This window comes from Phocoena sinus, chromosome 4 (genome assembly GCF_008692025.1).
Source record: "Phocoena sinus isolate mPhoSin1 chromosome 4, mPhoSin1.pri, whole genome shotgun sequence".
Lineage (NCBI taxonomy): Eukaryota > Metazoa > Chordata > Mammalia > Artiodactyla > Phocoenidae > Phocoena > Phocoena sinus.
Window position 1 is genome coordinate 11,293,246 of NC_045766.1, and position 17,829 is coordinate 11,311,074.

The following is a 17,829-nucleotide window of genomic DNA, read 5'->3' on the forward strand; positions in this document are numbered from 1 at the left end:
CAGGCCCATTGCCTTTGGCCTGTTAGGCACAAGGAATACATATAAATAATAGTATTTATACTTCTAGAGCACATATTTTGTGCCAGGTCCCAATCAAATCACTTTCAAATATTACTTTGTTTAATCCTCATAACAAATCTATCAGGTAGATACTATTATTATATCCATTTTACAGATGAGAAAAAGCAAGAAACCTTGGACAAGTTGCCCAGGATCAGGATAGGTAAATGGTAGAGCTGGGGTTTGAACCCAGGGAGTCTCACTCCTAATCAGCCAGGCTTAGACCTATTGTGCAATTGCTCTGTGCCACCCAGGCTTTACAGGGCAGGGGTGAGCTCAAGGCTGTCTGACTTCTGATGACACGTCCCTAACCATTGTGCTACTAAAATAGGAATGCTATTTTGTCCTTGGTTTTTAATGTAGACAGAATTATGACATCATGGAAACAGTGGCTTCAAACTGTACTGTTTCTGCTCTTCTTTCATCTGTCAAGAGTTCTGTGAGTCACATCAATGTACAAACGGCTGACAAGTTACAATGGGTAACTTCTCCCAAAGGGTATTTGCACTTTAAAAGCAAAGAGTACCTGAATCGAGGGGTAGAACCTCCGTGGAAGAATTCTAATCATCAGCCAAACTGGTGGAGGTGATATTTGGTCAGGTGTTTTATTCTAAGGAGGTTCAGAAGCTGGGCAGTTGAAAGAAAACAGCTGCTCTGAAATCATTTCCATGGCTACCTTTCCAAGTGAACGTAGGAAAACGTTTTAAGTATTTGTTTTGTACATAAAATAATCATAGTTGTTTATCACTACACCAAGTAGATCAATGGATGAGGTGTTCTGCGGCTCTCTCAACGAGGCAGAGGTGGGAGGTAAGGGGTGAGAGTAGACTCACCATTGCTATTTAGGGAGAAAGTTAGGATCTGGGGCTTGGATCTTCTTCCCGCTTGGCTACCCTCTGGAAAGCAGAGACAGCCACTAGGTGGAGAGCCTGCACTGGCAATTTGAGGTAGCTTCTGGAGAGGTGCTGACAGATTTTAGCTTCAGACCAGCTTTTCTGGTGGCATTTGGACCAGCACAGAGCTGACCTGACCCCATCAGCCATTTCCTCCTTGGAGAATTCCATGGAGTCTAACCCCAGTGGGCTCATGGGAAGCACTGTGTATAACGAGTTTGTACTCCCCCCTAAGATACGATCAGGGACCCAGGACAGAGAGAGATGGATATGGCACAGCTTGTTCTCACGCAGGAAACCTCTGATCAGCAGACAGTACTTTGTAGGATTTGCTGGAGAGGGGAGGTATCAGACAGGTGCTTCAGGATGATTTCATTCTCCAGACAGCCTCCCGGATAATTGTCAGGGTTGTCAGACTGGAGCTAGGTCTGTAATGAATTTTGGATTGGTTTGCGATCAATCCTCCAAATGTTAGTTGGTAATTAAATGCCCAGTGTGTAAACTTGTCTTTGGAGAGCGATTCAGGGAAACCATTTCTGCGAGCTGCTCGTTACTCTGTCTGTCAGGGACAAGACAGGTCGGGTTGCCTCTAAGGAGTCTCCATCCAGACACTCACACACTAACAGTTTGTCTTTTCTGATCCAGGAAAGAGAAGGCCAGAGGGGGATCCAGGGTGCCTCGGTGAGTATCCTTTCCTCCACGTCCTCTGTGGGAGGTGAGGCCAAGGAGATGTCCCACAGGCAGATGGTACTGCCAATGAGTTAACGTTTGATGCGGCTGCTGTAGGAAGGACTGAGCACTGGACATGAGCCCCACTGACTGGGGGATCAGTTAGACTGCCAGACACAGGACAGGCCTGACCTAAGGCAAGCCTCCTTCACAGACACTTCAGAGACAGGGGACCTGTGCAGCCCTGAAGGCTGTGCTATTCACACACCCTGGGCATTGACTGCAAGAGAGTGAAATTCTGTCTTAGAGTAAGAAATTACCTGGAGTTCAATTCTCAGACAGTTTGGAAGAGTACAATCCTAGGCCAAGTAGGGCATGAGCCAAGAGTCAGACAAGATAGTTCCTGGGTACCATGCCCTGAAGCCCTGAAGCACTAGGTACTATGAAGAGGAAATGTATATGGAAACCATGTGAAGAGAATCTTAACACTGAAAACTCATCCATCAGGGGGAACCAGGGAACCCTGGACTTAAAGGTGCATCAGGAGCCGAAGGATTACAAGGCTCACAGGTATGTTGGAATATTTGTAATACTGATAATGTTGTTATTCTGATGGGAAGATGTAGTTCTGTATAAAAACAAATAACGGAGACAATTTGAAGCTGCCCCTGTCCTCCTCCATGGTACATTTCTCTGGGATTCTACATTTCCCATTGAGGGTGGGTGATTTTGCTCTGTCAAAATTTGCAGCTCACTGATAGAAGAAAGGCTTGCTCTTGTGTATACCTGGCATCATGTCTGCCTTTTAGTCATAGTGAATTATTGAGACCTTAATACTATGTTAGTAATCAGTATCCAGATCAACAAATTGATTTTTCTTAAGTGAGGTTCTGCACGCAGACTCCAATGAAGGAAAGTTAGGAATTGGCAACTATTACTCACCTCTTCCAAAGCTGACTCTATAGGGGGTGACAGTGCTCTGGAATATCACCGATAGGGCTCTATGTGAGTCATCTGCATTTTTTCTTGGTCATATCATTAGTGAGATGGGCACTGGAATTAGGACATCTCTGTTTCTTTTCCATGTCAGAAATATGCCAGGGTCATCCTAGAGAATGGCTTGCAACACATGGGTACATAGTTACCTGACGGAGTATACTTTAAGCCTGAACTTGTCTGGAAGGACCTGCCTACATAGATGTGTCCATCCTAAGACATTTCCAGGAGTTCATTTTTCTTCTAGAAAGTTCTAGATTCTTCATACTAAGCCTGAATTTGGAATTCTCTTGAGTGGTTCTGGTGTCCTCTAGAATGAGTAACCATGGGACCAACCTAAATCCATGCACAGACTTTGTCAGGAGAGGGGTGACATTACTTCAGCCCCTCCAGGGTCCCTTTGATGCTCAGGCTGTGAAACAAGGCCAGCCCAGGGGCTGTAACCACCATTTGCACTGGGCAACCAGGACATCTTACAGCTGCTGCTTTGGTGATGAGAAACAATACCAGCACCTCTAGCTTTTCTTTCTGTGTGAGAGAACCATATGAGAACCATGCATTTGATGGGAAATATGACAAAAAATTATATGCTTTAATTCCTCTCATAGGGATCTGCTGCTAAAATGTCCTTTTGTGCTAACTTGCTTTCTCTTTTACACATTGATGCACTTTGGCCCAGGTAACCTGCCCCATCAAAGGAATCCATCTGCCTATTGTTTATGTCTCACTTCCTTCTTCTATGGGCTTTATTTCTCCTTTTAGTCTCTTTTCCATTTCTCCCTGCCACAGAGGGATGAGGTCTTACACCCAGGCAGGATATTCCTTCATAAGAGCTGCTCCACTGAGTCTGGGTCTCCTTTCAACTCCTCTTCTGAGACATGCTTAATCGCGGTGTTAAAGCTGCTTGAAGGGCTGGATAGATGTTTTTCCGTGCAGGTGTTTCAAAAGCACTAATGAAGAAAGTCAGTTTTTGGGCTTCCCTGGTGGCGCAGTGGTTGAGAGTCTGCCTGCCGATGCAGGGGACACGGGTTCGTGCCCCGGTCTGGGAAGATCCCACATGCCGCGGAGCGGCTGGGCCCGTGAGCCGTGGCCGCTGAGCCTGTGTGCCTGGAGCCTGTGCTCCACAACAGGAGAGGCCACAACAGTGAGAGGCCCAAAAAGAAAGTCAGTTGTCATTTACTTCATTGCATTGTGTTTCTTTTGTTACCACCAAAGGGGTCAAATGGACTTCGCGGCAGGAAAGGAGAGAAGGGAAACGAGGGGCACAAAGGACCTCAGGTGCGTGACTCAGATGGGACCTCAATGGTCTCCAACCTTCATTTTCCTCTTGCTTCAAAGACGTCTTCACGTAGAGTTTATTTTATATTATCTAGTATGGAGTATTTCATTTGGGGATTAACTTGGGACTAATCTTTAGCACAGCTCAGATTCCTTGTACATTCGCCTTTCTCCTTCCCAGGGGTTTGACTTGGAAAGCACAAACCCACTTTATCCGCCTGAAGGAAGCCTTTAGAAGAATGCACATCTTGCTGACTCATGAACATTTCAAAACCTGATACATTATTCTGCTTTTTCTAACTTTTAAAAATTATCGGTGCCATGCCTATCTCCATTGACTATAGATATTTGAAATGGACTCTGCAAAGATCCCTCGCTACCCAAATTTATTTGATTCTTAAGTTCAGCTTTGAATTCACCATCTGAAACTACTTGATTTCCAAGTTTCTGACAGTAAGTAATGAGAGTTTGGATGGTGAGAGATTCATATTAAAAATGTTCTGAATCTTGGGCTTCCCTGGTAGCGCAGTTGTTGAGAGCCCGCCTGCCGATGCAGGGGACATGGGTTCGTGCCCTGGTCCAGGAAGATTCCACATGTCACAGAGTGGCTGGGCCCGTGAGCCATGGCCGCTGAGCCTGCACGTCCGGAGCCTGTGCTCCGCAACGGGAGAGGCCTCAACAGTGAGAGGCCCCAACAGTGAGAGGCCCGCGTACCGCAAAAAAAAAAAAAAATGTTCTGAATCTATTCAGTTTTTCAGCTCAGATAGTGAGAGTTTAGAAGGCAAGCGATACCCATGTTTGCTCAGTTATCTTCCCAGCATATTTGTGAAAGACCGTTTTGCCCCTTTGCAGATCGAGAAACTGAAACACATTTGACATCCCATGTTATATGTGTGGATGACACAGAGCACAAAAGTGACAATGACAGCACAATGTCTTGTTCTAATGAAATAACATGTGTTGTGTCAAGAGTGCCTTTTTTATTTCTCACTATGTCCCCATTTGGACTAGCGATGTCCCTGCCAATGAAGACGTGGGGTCCTCTAACCAGGACTGTAGCCCGAGTCACCTGGTTTCAGGCTGGGTTTCTTGTTAAGGAGGCATCAAGAAATTGTTACAAATGACACGAAGAAAAGCAAAACTAATCTAACAGGTTTTGTACAAATTGCTGTAGCACCAACATCTGTGTTTCCTATATTCTTTCAGGGTGCTCCTGGGCCAGTGGGAGATAAAGGGAGTGTTGGAAGGCCTGGACTTTTGGGGAAAAAGGTAAGTGTTATCTCTTAAGATTTCAGATACTGAGGAAAGAGTAGCTCCATTTTTTCCCCTTGATTTTCATGTTAATTCTTCACATGATCCAGGCACAATCAACCACTCACCAGCTTTCTGCCAATATTCTTTTCCTTCCTCTCTGAAACTGCCCCATTTCACTGGGAGAGACAAGGTTTATTCACCTATCATGAAACAACTCTGATAAACTCAACTCGCTCGTTTCCTGAATGCGTCAAGGCACTTGGTGGTAGAGTCGGCCAGGGGCATGGGGGATGTCAGAACTCAGATCTGTTCATGCATGCAGTTCTAGGTCTAACTCAACCTACCTTCTCAGAAATGTCCTTATTGGAGATCGTTAGAGAACAGACTGTTGGCCTGTTCAGAATCTCACTGCCCTGCTCAAAACCTTTCAGCAGCTCCCTCCCCCAGGGCCAGCTTCGTGGGCCTGGGACCCGTTCAGTCACACAGGGGCCCTCGCTTAGAAGGCGCCCCTACTTGGCCTCAAGCTCTGCTATCACAGTCTGGAAAGTTTGCTTTTGAGTTAAGGGCCCATGATTTCATTTGAGTCCCACAGATTATGTCATTGGTCTTACCTTTGGATGACCCTTAAGAAAATCTCCAAATTTTCCAGTAGCGTAGAAGACCCTTTGACCCTGTTTAATTCTAAGGCTTCCTAGCTCATCTCCCTCCTGTGTGCCTGCCCAGGCTTCTCACTGTGCCTTCCTCCTCCATTCTCACTCCTCCCTCGGTCCTTCTTCCAGCTCACACAACTTATCCTTTAAGCCTCAGCATCCCTGCTCCCTTCCTTCAGGCAGCCAGCCTGCCTGCCCCACCAAATCTGACTTAAGAGTCCCCTTCTCTCTACTGCCACAGCACCCTGAACTTTATCACACAGTGTAGAATTGCCTAATTGTCTCTCATTCTAACCAGAGTATTGGTGAGGGCAGGACCACATCGGTCATGTTCAACTGTTCCTTTTCCAGGACAATAAATAACTGTTGGATGGGTGAATAAATCAGCAAATGAATCCACTTTCCCTGGAGTAAATTTTCCACTCTTTCTCTTCTCCTTTAGTCCTTCTATAGCACTGAGAAAGCAGTACTGGGTCCAGCTTTGGACTGTGCTAGTATTTCCTGCTTGCCTTTGGGAAGATTGTTATTTGTTTCCTACACTCCCTAGCTTGCTGAGCATTGAACCCTCACTGAGAACGCTGAGTGTCCCCAACTAGTGGACAGAATGTCCTATGGTGGGAGCCAGGTTTGATTTTTACTGATCTGAAGCTCTCCTTGTTTCACTAGGGAGAACCTGGAATTCCTGGAGATCCAGGGCCACTGGGGCAAGCTGGACGGCAAGGAAAGCAAGTATGAGGTTTTAGGACTCTTACCCTTTAGCAGCTCCAAGGGCTCAGTAAAGAGAAGGGGGCTGACACCATTAGCTTAAGCACCTGGGGTCCTGAAGGTATTTTGGGACCTCCTAGGAAGACGTAGGGACATTCCTCCTGCTCCCTGAAGCACTCATTCTATAGCTAGTCTGTCTGCTAAAACAAAGGGAGAACAGCAAGAGGGAAAGGAGAATGCAGAGAGAATAATGGATGAGCTCAGTATTTTAACAACCTATATGGCCATGTCAGTTGAAAATCAGGTGACTTCTTGTAAAACTCCAGAGTGACAAGAGGGTAGTAGGATCAAGAAACAGAGTATCTGTTCTAGTTGCTCTGGCTGTACCAGAGTCTCAGTTCATAAAGCAGTCAATATAGGAAAAAAATAGGAAAAAAATTAATTTCTTTTCAAAAATAATGTTTATTACAAATATTAGGCATAGATATTGTAGAAAATTGACTAAGCATAAAACATGGGAAATGGGAAAGAAAAATTACCCATAATCCCACCATTTTGAAATATTTATTATTAACATCCTGGAGATAGAAAAAAATTATTTTTCCCTATTAACAATGTATCATGGGCATACTTCCATGTCATTACATTTTTCCCTCAAAGTTACTTTCAATAGCTTCAAAATATTCTACTGACTGTATATACCTTAGTTCACTTGACCAACTTCTTATTACTGGATATTTAGTTTGCTTTCAGTTTTTCACTGTCTTAAAATAGCACAGCAATGAATATTCTTGTATGTAACTAAGTTTTTGGATAAAACCATAATTAATTTCTACATAGAAATTTCTAGAAGTAGCATAGCTGGTTCAAGGAATACATACATGTTTAATTAAGGCTTTGAGCTCTATTGCAAAGTGTCCTTAGGAAAATTCCAAGGACGTATGTACCCTTGTGTTGTGCAGGAAGAGTGCTCACTTCAGGGCATATACACCAACAATGGGTATTGTCACTTTCTTTTATTCCATCTTTAGCAATTTTACTGACCAAAAATGATGTCTCATTACTGTTTCAAATTGCATTTCTTTGGTTACTAGTGAGGATAACATTTTTCATTATGTTTATTGTCTGTTTACAATTCCTTTTTGGGAAATTCCTCACCCAGTGTTCTTTGGACCAGCTCCTAATTTTCCAGGCAAGTAACTGCCACTGACTCCACTAGTCTTAAATGACCATCCCTCTGCCTCCTGTCATGTCTGCACAGTGGAGCTGAGCAAAGAATTACCAGGGCATATACCAGGAAGTGTGGAAAACTAAATGGCATGAATATTCCCAGAGTTCAAGTTCATCAGGCCCCCTCCACCTGGAAGTCCCCGGTGCTTTTATCCTGACACCATAATCTCCCCAGTATAGGTTACAATTAATTTCCACTCTTGAGAAATTGAAATGAACTGATATATTCACAGGGTGATTATGGCATTCCGGGCTATGGTCCTATGGGACGAAAAGGAGCAAAGGTAAATATGGAAAACAATTATTTCTTTAATTGGTGAATCAATTAAATGGTGTGTTGATTTATTTATGTTCTCTGCTGAAAATTGTAGGGCCACAGAGGATTCCTTGGAGATATGGGTCAAAAGGTATTGTGCATATAACTTGTCAAAGTTACCATGATCTTGACCTTCTACTTGAGAATTAAGATCAGTCTGTGGATCTGAATGAAACAGGAAAAAAAAAAGCAAGACAATCGGTTTGCCTGAGCTTCATGAAGAAAGGACCATACTTAACTCCTATGAACCTTTAAATTGGAAAATTTGTCCTTCACTGCCTGATGTCCCTTGTCTTGAAACCCTACCTCTAGGTACCCTCTCAAGTTTAGTCTTTAGTCCTTTTCTTGATTTCTCTACCCTGGTGATCTCATGCAAAACTCTTACCTTCTGCTATTGTACCTTGCCCTTCATTATCGTGGCTTTCACTTCCTCTTACCTGAAAGATTACCATATTCTCATTAGTCTCCTACTTGCAACTTTAACCTGCTTCAGTTAATCCCAAACACTACTCTCTTGATTTTTCCCAAAGTATAACTTAATTATGTTACTCTCTTGGTCAAACATCTTCTAGAATTCCTCATTGCCTACCAGCCTGAAATTCACCTCCAAGCTCTACGACAAGACATTCCTTCCATTTCAACCGGAGTAGCTCAGGCTATATCTGTTTTATACACTGGAATTCTGTAATAAGATTTATCTTAAAAAAAAAAGCATCCTTAAAAATGAACTTATTTACAAAACAGAAATAGACCCACAGACATAGAAAACAAACTTATGATTACCAAAGGGGAAAGGGGGAGGGATAAATTAGGAGTTCGAGATTAACATACCTACACTACTATATATAAAATAGATAAACAACAAGGACCTACTGTATATATAGCACAGGGAACTACACTCAATATTTTGTAAAAAACTATAAAAGAAAAGAATTTGAAAAAGAATATATTATACATGTGTGTGTGTATAACTGAGTCATTTTGCTGTACACTTGAAACTAACACAACACTGTAAATCAATTATACATCAATAAAAATTAATTACATAAAGTATCTTGTATATCTTCCAATCATTGATGCTCAAACTAAAATAGAAAATATGGAATAAAAAATAGAATGTCTAAGTAAATTGAATCAACTACAGTATAGGAAAATAGCCAATTTTTGATTCCCTTAAGAGTGCTTTTAATTGATGAATTACCAAAAGAGATTCTTTCCTTAGGTGGAGAAGGGTTCAAGAAGGGACTATATAAATAACTGTTAGGATAGGAGTTCTCATTGTAAAGGACCAATTTTCTAATTTGCTGATAAAGAGAGAAAATTAGCATATTTCAATTTACAGATAAATGGTAAATTAGCATATCGATAAGTGTTAAATTAGTTTTCCACCAAAGTCAGAATAAATTTCTTTTTACCGGGCTTCCCTGGTGGCGCAGTTGTTGAGAGTCCGCCTGCCGATGCAGGGGACGCGGGTTCGTGCCCCGGTCCGGGAGGATCCCATATGCCGCGGAGCGGCTGGGCCCGTGAGCCATGGCCGCTGAGCCTGCGCGTCCGGAGCCTGTGCTCCACAACGGGAGAGGCCACAGCAGTGAGAGGCCCGCGTAACGCTAAAAAAAAAAAAAAAAAAAAAAAAAAAAAAAAAAATTTCTTTTTACCTTCAACTTTTTGAGGAATGATTCATGAATTTAGGAAGTAATTCATTAGTTAGTACTTTATGTAGTCAATACCCCATACGTTTTCCTTGATTTTCAAGCATTTGTCTTTAGGTATTTTTAGTAACTGATTGGATAGCCATTGTATTGATATTGATGCATAAATATTTGTATTCTCAAAAAATTAAAATAGTTTGGAGAATATCTAGGTGTATCAATGGCTTAGTTCTAAATGACAAGAAGAAATGACATTTAATATTTAATATATGATATAGTTATAAGATCAATTAGATTTTGGTTTGGAGAGAATTATTTTTATTCTTTCATAGCAAGTATTTTAATATCTTGATTTCTTATATCTGAATCTTTAGGGTGTTGTTGGTGATCCTGGAATTCCTGGGGGGCCTGGACCCAAAGGATTTAGGGGACTAACAGTAAGTGACCTATAATTCCAGAAATAATAAATGTTTCTTTGGAAGATTCTGGCTTTTATGTTGTAATTATTAATGTGGATTGTCAATCCAACCCAGGGTCATCTGAAATGCCACTTCCTAGCTGTGTGAACTTCAACACATCTTTTCAAGGTCTCTATTTCTATAACATGAGAGTTAAACTTAATGACACAAAAGCTACTTTCAGCTCTAAAATTCTATGTTTCCATGAATCTGAACTATTTTAAGTATTTACAGATTGATAACAGGCTATTCTAAAAAGTGTCAGTGTCTTCCAGTCTTTTCTAGGGCACATATTAAAGTGCAGAATATTAACCCTGTGAGTGGAAATGAAGCTGACATCTTCCTACTGTGTCCTGGAGCGTTTTCTGACAGTTCCAGTCCCCAGAACCAAGGTCACCTGGTGTATTCATTTTAAGGAAGGCTGTTGAGATGTTCTAAATAGCAAAGTGCAGAGTAGAGTGTTATACTTATTAAAAAACCAAAATGCCAAGACAAGCATCCTTTCATTTTAAAGTTTCAGTGTAATATCAAAGGTCATTACCAGCATGAAAGAGATGCAATTCAACAGATATTTCACATCTGACTGGACAAATTTCATTAGTATCTATATCCATCACCTTGAGTTATGGGAATGATACAGCCAACCCATGTCCTTATATATGTGGGGAATTATTTTTCTTATTTGATTCTTTGCAGATGGCAGCTTTTTATTAGATCTCCATGTGCTCTAGTGTATCCACTTGTTTAAAGAGCCAGTTCTAGCTTATGACTAATTTAGATTTAAATGCACAGCCAGTGCCAGAGCAAAGGATATCACTAAATGAAGAGGCTAAGAGGGAAATGGATGTTTACCAATAATTAAGAATTACTATTTAGGTTGAAAGATAAAAATCATATGATCATCTCAATAAATGCTGAAAAATCATTTGACAAAATTCAACATCCTTTCAATATAAAAACTCTTAACAAATTGTGTATAGAAGGAAATTACCTCAACATAATAAAGGCCATATTTGAAAAATCCACAACTAACATCGCACTCAACAATGAAAGGCTGAAAGCTTTCCTGTGAAGACCAGGAACAAGACATAGGTGTCCACTCTCACTACTCCTTTTCAACATAATACTGGAAGTCCTAGCTAGAGCAATTAGGCAAGAAAAAGAAATAAAAGTCATCCAAATTGGAAAGGAAGAAGTAAAAGTGTCTGTTTGCAGATGATATGATCTTATAGATAGAAAATCTTAAAGTCTTCATTAAAAACTGTTAGAAGTAATAAACAAATTCAATAAAGTTTCAAGATACAAAATCAATATATAAAAGTCAGTTGTGTTTCTATACACTAACAATGAACTATTGGAAAAATTAATTTTTCTGTGAGTTCTGTGGGAAAAAAGAATGGCTATTTATATTACACATAAGGAATTTGCTTAACTTGAATTAATAGTTGCTTTTGCTAAAAATTTTTTTTTTAATTATAAAGTCACATTAAGGCTGAGGTAGTCTCCATGGATAGAGGATGTGGAAACTCATGTATATTTCTACCTGCAGCTCACTGTAGGTTTGAAAGGTGAGGAAGGCTCTCAAGGACCTCAAGGCCCTCCTGGACGGAGAGTAAGTACACTCATGAGAACTAAGGGTCATGTGCTGCTTCCTAGGGTGCCCACTGGAATGAGCACAGAATTTAAAGTCAGAATCACTGGTTCAAGTCCAGACTCTGCTTCTTGCTACCTGGGTGCACTTGGACTAGTCCCTGGGTCTCTCAATTTCCTTCTAAAATGGGAATGACATGTCCTGTTGGAAACACCTCAAAAGGTAGCTGTGAGGATCAGATAGTCAAATGTGAATGCTCTTCATAAACTATAAAGTTCAATGCAAATATGAGCTGTGACTGTTAATTTTTACTGAAGGAAAAAAATAGGGATGAGAATGCATAAGCTTCATTAAGGTGTCCTGACAGGTTGATAGGATTTCCCAAACCACTATTTTTGCCTTCCTGACCTCACGATATAGACGCTGGGGAGATTTGGAAATAAAATTGCAACTTTCCACTGTGATTCAATTACAAAAGAAATGGCACCGCTAGAAGCATTCCTGGACAGAGACAGGCACATCTCCCACTGACAAGATATCCATATCTCTATTTTAGTGCCTTATGTGTTATTGTGATGACATTAACATGTCTCTCTCCCCTAAAGAGAACAGTCAAATAAGAACCAAATGTTGCCAGCATCTGTGTTTTGTGTGTGAGGTGCAGGAAGCATTGTGTAAGGACAGGAGAAACTGCTTCTCTTGTTTTGTGTATTGTAATTGTTTTCTGACTACCTGGAGGGGTTCTTTAACTTGCAACTTTATAAAGAAAACAAAAACTTGGATGTTTTGTGGAAAACTGAATCTGTAGTAGAATGGTAATCAACTCACTGTGAAGGATACTCTGGTACAATCTTTTCTTTCTTTTGAATTAAGGAACTGGTGACTATTCTTAGTCATGTGGGTGAGAATCTGGTCTCTGAGTCAATCTGGACTGGTCTGGATTTGCCTCCTTTCCAGATTCTGGAGCTCTCCCTGGAGGTCCCATATCCTCCTGCTCTTGTGTTTGGCCATGCTGGTCTGGTATACCATGGTTTCTCTGTCTCATGCCTGTGGTCCTCAGTCTCTCCTTAAGGAGTTGCTCTAAGTTATTCTTAAACTCAGTCTTTTGGAACTTACTCTCCACAGTTCCGATCTTCTGTAGGATATGGGCTGCCTACTCTATTCATTAGCTGGAAACTCTTCCTCTCTCTGTTTAAATGGCTGTGCATTTTTTTTTCTGTTTTCTGCTGTCACTTGTAAATGGAAAAATAAGACTCTGAATCTTTTAGTGAGATGCATATTTCTTGATTTGGGTCAGGAAGAAAATATGCCCCCAGTGGGTAGAATCATGGATGCCATGACAGTTCTGGTTAATACCAGCAGCACACAGTGGGCCACATCAGCATTCAGCAGACACTTAACTGTTCAATGGATGGATGAATGGATGGATGGATAGATGGATGGATGGACAGATGCCCAGTTGTCATTTAGAACAGAGGTTCTTACACTGACATTCATGGATGAGCTTCTGAGGGGTCAGTGAAATCATACAGCAATCATGAGCATGTGACAGCATTTTCTGAAGCCAGCAAACATCCTAGCTTTCAGTGTTTGATCAATTAAGCTAATGTCTACCTAGACTGAACTGAATGGTTTTTCTAGGACGACAAGAAGGAAAGAAACAAAAGTACTTTTTAAAGATACTTGCACTGCAGATAGAACATTTAGAAGGCATTTCTCATAATAATACTTAAAAGCTGCCCAAAGGGATTCATATGTGCAAACACATTAAGAACCAACTGCCAAGAAGAAGGCTGATCCTGATAAAAAGGAATTAAAAAGAAAATGAGAAAAGCTCACACTTGTCAAGAAAGGGAGCTGACTGTGTTTAGCGCCTTCCCTGACATCTCACCCAATTATCTGTATTCCTTTCCTCCATCACCTTCAGCATTTATGAGCTTAGTGTGTATGCTCTCCTTCTGTGTAATGTCCATTTAGCTATATAATTGTCTTTTTTTTTCCACATATGTTGAGGCTGTGTGCTGCTGCCAGTGTTTTAAATATACTTCAGTAAATGTCTCTCCTTCATGCTACTCTTTGGGAAGCCTGCTGTTTATAATTTTAAGTATTATTATGAGAAATGCCTTCTAAATGTTCTATCTGCAGTACAAGTATCTTTAAAAAGTACTTTTGTTTCTTTCCTTCTTGTCGTCCTAGAAAAGTCATTCAGTTCATTCTAGGTAGACATTAGCTTAATTGATCAAACACTGAAACGGAAACGTTTATACTCTCAGTGTGTGGGGGAAAAGCACTGAAGACTCCAATTCACATACCAATAACTTGCTCTGTTTTTGTTTTCCTAGGGCCCTAAAGGCATGGCAGGGCAGCGGGTATATTCTGTATGTATCGCCTTATTCACACACACAAAAATGCAACCTGTTCACTGGGAAATGAATATGGCTACTTGGAATTCACTGCGTTCATGTTTCTTATTTTCTCTCTCCTTTTTCATGTACAGCAATGTGATCTAATCCAGTTCATGCGGGACCATAGTCGTGAGTATCTGTCTCTTGTAGAGCATCATTGATTAGTGAGGGCACTTAGGATGAAGGCAGTGTGGGGATGTGGAATCAGTAGGCTGAACTCACTGGTTGAGAAACCATATGTCCTTGGCAGCAGGCTTGCTGTGAGTGCCTGCTGTGGGAACAGCTCACAACAAAGGAGGAAGGAAAAGGCACATGCCTTAGCTCAGAGGTGTGTTTCCTAGAGGGAGAGAAAACATGCCTGTGGGAAACAATCAGTGACCAACTCAAAAGGTGTGTGACTCAGCTCACAGTAGTATAACAATTATGTACAAAGGCCTGGAGGGCATGGTGTTAAAGGGATGGACATGGGGATCTGGGGTTGTTTGGCTACTTAATTAATGAAGGCTGCTTGAATGGAAGTCATTGAATCTGGTTATAGGAAGTGATGGGAAGCAGCAAGAGAATAGTTTCACAGACTCAGAGACATAGAGAACAGACTTGTGTTTGCCAAAGGGGTGGGGGGTGGGGAGGGATTGATTGGGAGTTTGGGATTAGCAGGTGCAAACTATTACATATAGAAAGGGTAAACAACAAGGTCCTACTGTGTAGCACAGGGAAGCATATTCACTATCCTGAGATAAACCATAATGGAAAATAATGTGTATATGTATATATATGAATAACTGAATCACTTATCTGTACAGGAGAATTTAACACAACATTGTAAATCAACTATGCTTCAATAAAATAATTTTTTTAAAAAAAATAGTAGTTTCAGCAAAGGAATAAAGCAGGGTCAACAAAGAGAGAGGTTGTCTTTCGTTATGATCAAAGAGAATATGAGGTAGAAAGAAACCCAGTGAACTCATTTCTGGAAATTTATGCTAAGGAAATAAAGGGGAAAAAAACTATAGGTACAGAGGTTGTTGAAATATTATACATTAGAGAAAAATGACTATATAAGTAGACTGTTTATACTTATAGAATAATTGGGTTATAGTCCATCATGCTCTGACAAAATATTAAGCAGATATGATTTTTATGAAGACTCACACAAATATGAAAAATATTGTCATTAAAAACTAGAAAATTAAATTGACTCTTCATTTTTACATATAGGTAAATATATATACATAGAAACAAATACTAGAAGAGGAATTGGGAAAATGTAACCATGTATTGTGTTAGGGTGGTAGAATTCTAGGTGATTTGACTTTCTTCATGTTTCCATTTCAATTTATAATCATGCCTATACAATCACAATCAGAAGAATGGAAAATGGGAAAATCAGAAAGACTTATTATAAGAGACTGGATAAAAATGTAGTCATTGCAAGTGTATGGCCAGGAAAGACCAACAACAAAAACAAGTTTAAAACAACTGTAAGGACTCCCTCTTGCAAGAGCACCAGAATCACAAGTAACTGCTGAACAATCATTGACAGGAAGACACTGGAACTCACTAAAAAAGATACGTCACATCCAAAGACAAAGGAGAAACTACAATGAGATGGTAGGAGGGGGTGCAATCATGATAAAATCAAATCTCATAACTGGTGAGTGGGTGACTCACAAAATGGAGAACAATTATACCACAGAAGTCCACCCACTGGATTGAAGGTTCTGAGACCCATGTCAGGCTTCCCAGCCTGGGGGTCCAGCAACAGGAGGAGGAATTCCCAGAGAATTAGACTTTGAAGGCTAGCAGGAGTTGATTGCAGAACTTAAACAGGACTGGGGGAAACAGAGATTCCACTTTTGGAGGGCAAACACAAAGTAGTGTGTGTATCAGGACCTAGGGAGAAGGAGAGTGACCTCATAGGAGACTGAATGAGACCTACCTGCTAGTGTTGGAGGGTCTCCTGCAGAGGTGGGGGGTGGCTGTGGCTCACTGCAGGGAAATGGACACTGGCAGCAGAAGTTCTGGGATGTACTCCTTGGCATGAGCACTCCTGGAGTCCATGATTAGCACCACTAAAGAGCCTGTAGCCTCAAGTGCTGGGTCACCTCAGGCCAAACAACGAATAGGGAGGGCACTCACCCCCACCCATCACCAGACAAGTAGATTAAAGTTTTACTGAGCTCTGAGCAACACCCAGCTCTACCCACCACCAGTCCGTCCCATCAGGAAGCTTGCACAAGCCTCTTAGATAGCCTCATCTACCAGAGGGAATACTATAGAAACAAGAACTACAATCCTGAAGCCTGTGGAACAAAAACCACATTCACAGAAAGACAGACAAAATGAAAAGGCAGAGGGCTATGTACCAGATGAAGGAACAAGATAAAACCCCAGGAAAACAATTAAATGAAGTGGAGATAGGCAACCTTCCAGAAAAAGAATTCAGAATATTGATAGTGAAGATGATCCAGGACCTTGGAAAAAGAATGGAGGCAAAGATTGAGAAGATGCAAAAATGTTTAACAAAGACCTAGAAGATTTAAAGAAAAAACAAACAGAGATGAACAATACAATAACTGAAATGAAAAATACACTAGAAGGAATCAATAGCAGAATAACTGAGGCAGAAGAACAGATAACTGACCTGGAAGAAGACAGAATGGTGGAATTCACTGCCATGGAACAGAATAAAGAAAAAAAGAATGAAAATAAATGAAGACACCCTAAGAGACCTCTGGGACAACATTAAACGGACCAATATTTGCATTATACCAGTCCCAGAAGGAGAGAGAGAGAAAGGATCTCAGAAAATATTTGAAGAGATTATAGTTGAAAACTTCCTTAACATGGGAAAGGAAATAGCTGCCCAAGTCCAGGAAGCACAGAGAGTCCCAGACAGGATAAACCCAAGGAGAAACACACCGAGACACATAGTAATCAAATTTACAAAAATTAAAGACAAAGAAAAATTATTAAAAGCAACAAGGGAAAAACAACAAGTAACATATAAGGGAACCCCCATAAGGTTAACAACTGATTGCTCAGCAGAAACTCTACAAGCCAGGGAGGAGTGGCATGATATATTTAGAGTGATGAAAGGGAAAAACCTACAACCAAGATTACTCTACCCAGCAAGGAACTCATTCAGATACAATGGAGAAATCAAAAGCTTTACAGACAAGCAAAAGCTAAAAGAATTCAGCACCACCAAACCAGCTCCACAACAAATGCTAAAGGAACTTCTCTAAGTGAGAAACACAAGAGAAGTAAAGGACCTACAAAAGCAAACCCAAAACAATTAAGAAAATGGTAATAGGAACATACATATTAATAATTACCTCAAATGTTAATGGATTAAATGCTCCAACCAAAAGACACAGGCTTAGTGAATGGATACAAAACCAAGATATATATATATATATGCTGTCTACAAAAGACCCACTTCAGTCCAAGGGACACATACAGACTAAAAGTGAGGGGATGGAAAAAGATATTCCATGCAAATGGAAATCAAAAGAAAGCTGGAGTAACAATACTCGTATCAGATAAAACAGACTTTAAAATAAAGAATGTTACAAGAGACAAGGAAGGACACTACATAATGATCAAGGGTTCAATCCAAGAAGAAGATATAACAATTATAAATATATATGCACCCAACATAGGAGCACCTCA

The 17,829-nt window shown here is 40.7% G+C and overlaps 1 protein-coding gene across 1 annotated transcript in view; it reads left to right on the top strand.

Moving 5' to 3' along the window:
• Positions 1 to 17,829, top strand: part of COL6A5 (collagen type VI alpha 5 chain) — a 116,792-nt gene that overhangs the window by 40,317 nt on the left and 58,646 nt on the right. The window contains 11 exon segments of the mRNA XM_032630446.1: positions 1,599 to 1,634; positions 2,130 to 2,192; positions 3,834 to 3,896; positions 5,103 to 5,165; positions 6,467 to 6,529; positions 7,969 to 8,019; positions 8,107 to 8,142; positions 10,075 to 10,137; positions 11,708 to 11,770; positions 14,092 to 14,127; positions 14,247 to 14,283. Of these exon segments, the coding sequence (XP_032486337.1) occupies positions 1,599 to 1,634; positions 2,130 to 2,192; positions 3,834 to 3,896; positions 5,103 to 5,165; positions 6,467 to 6,529; positions 7,969 to 8,019; positions 8,107 to 8,142; positions 10,075 to 10,137; positions 11,708 to 11,770; positions 14,092 to 14,127; positions 14,247 to 14,283 (574 nt within the window).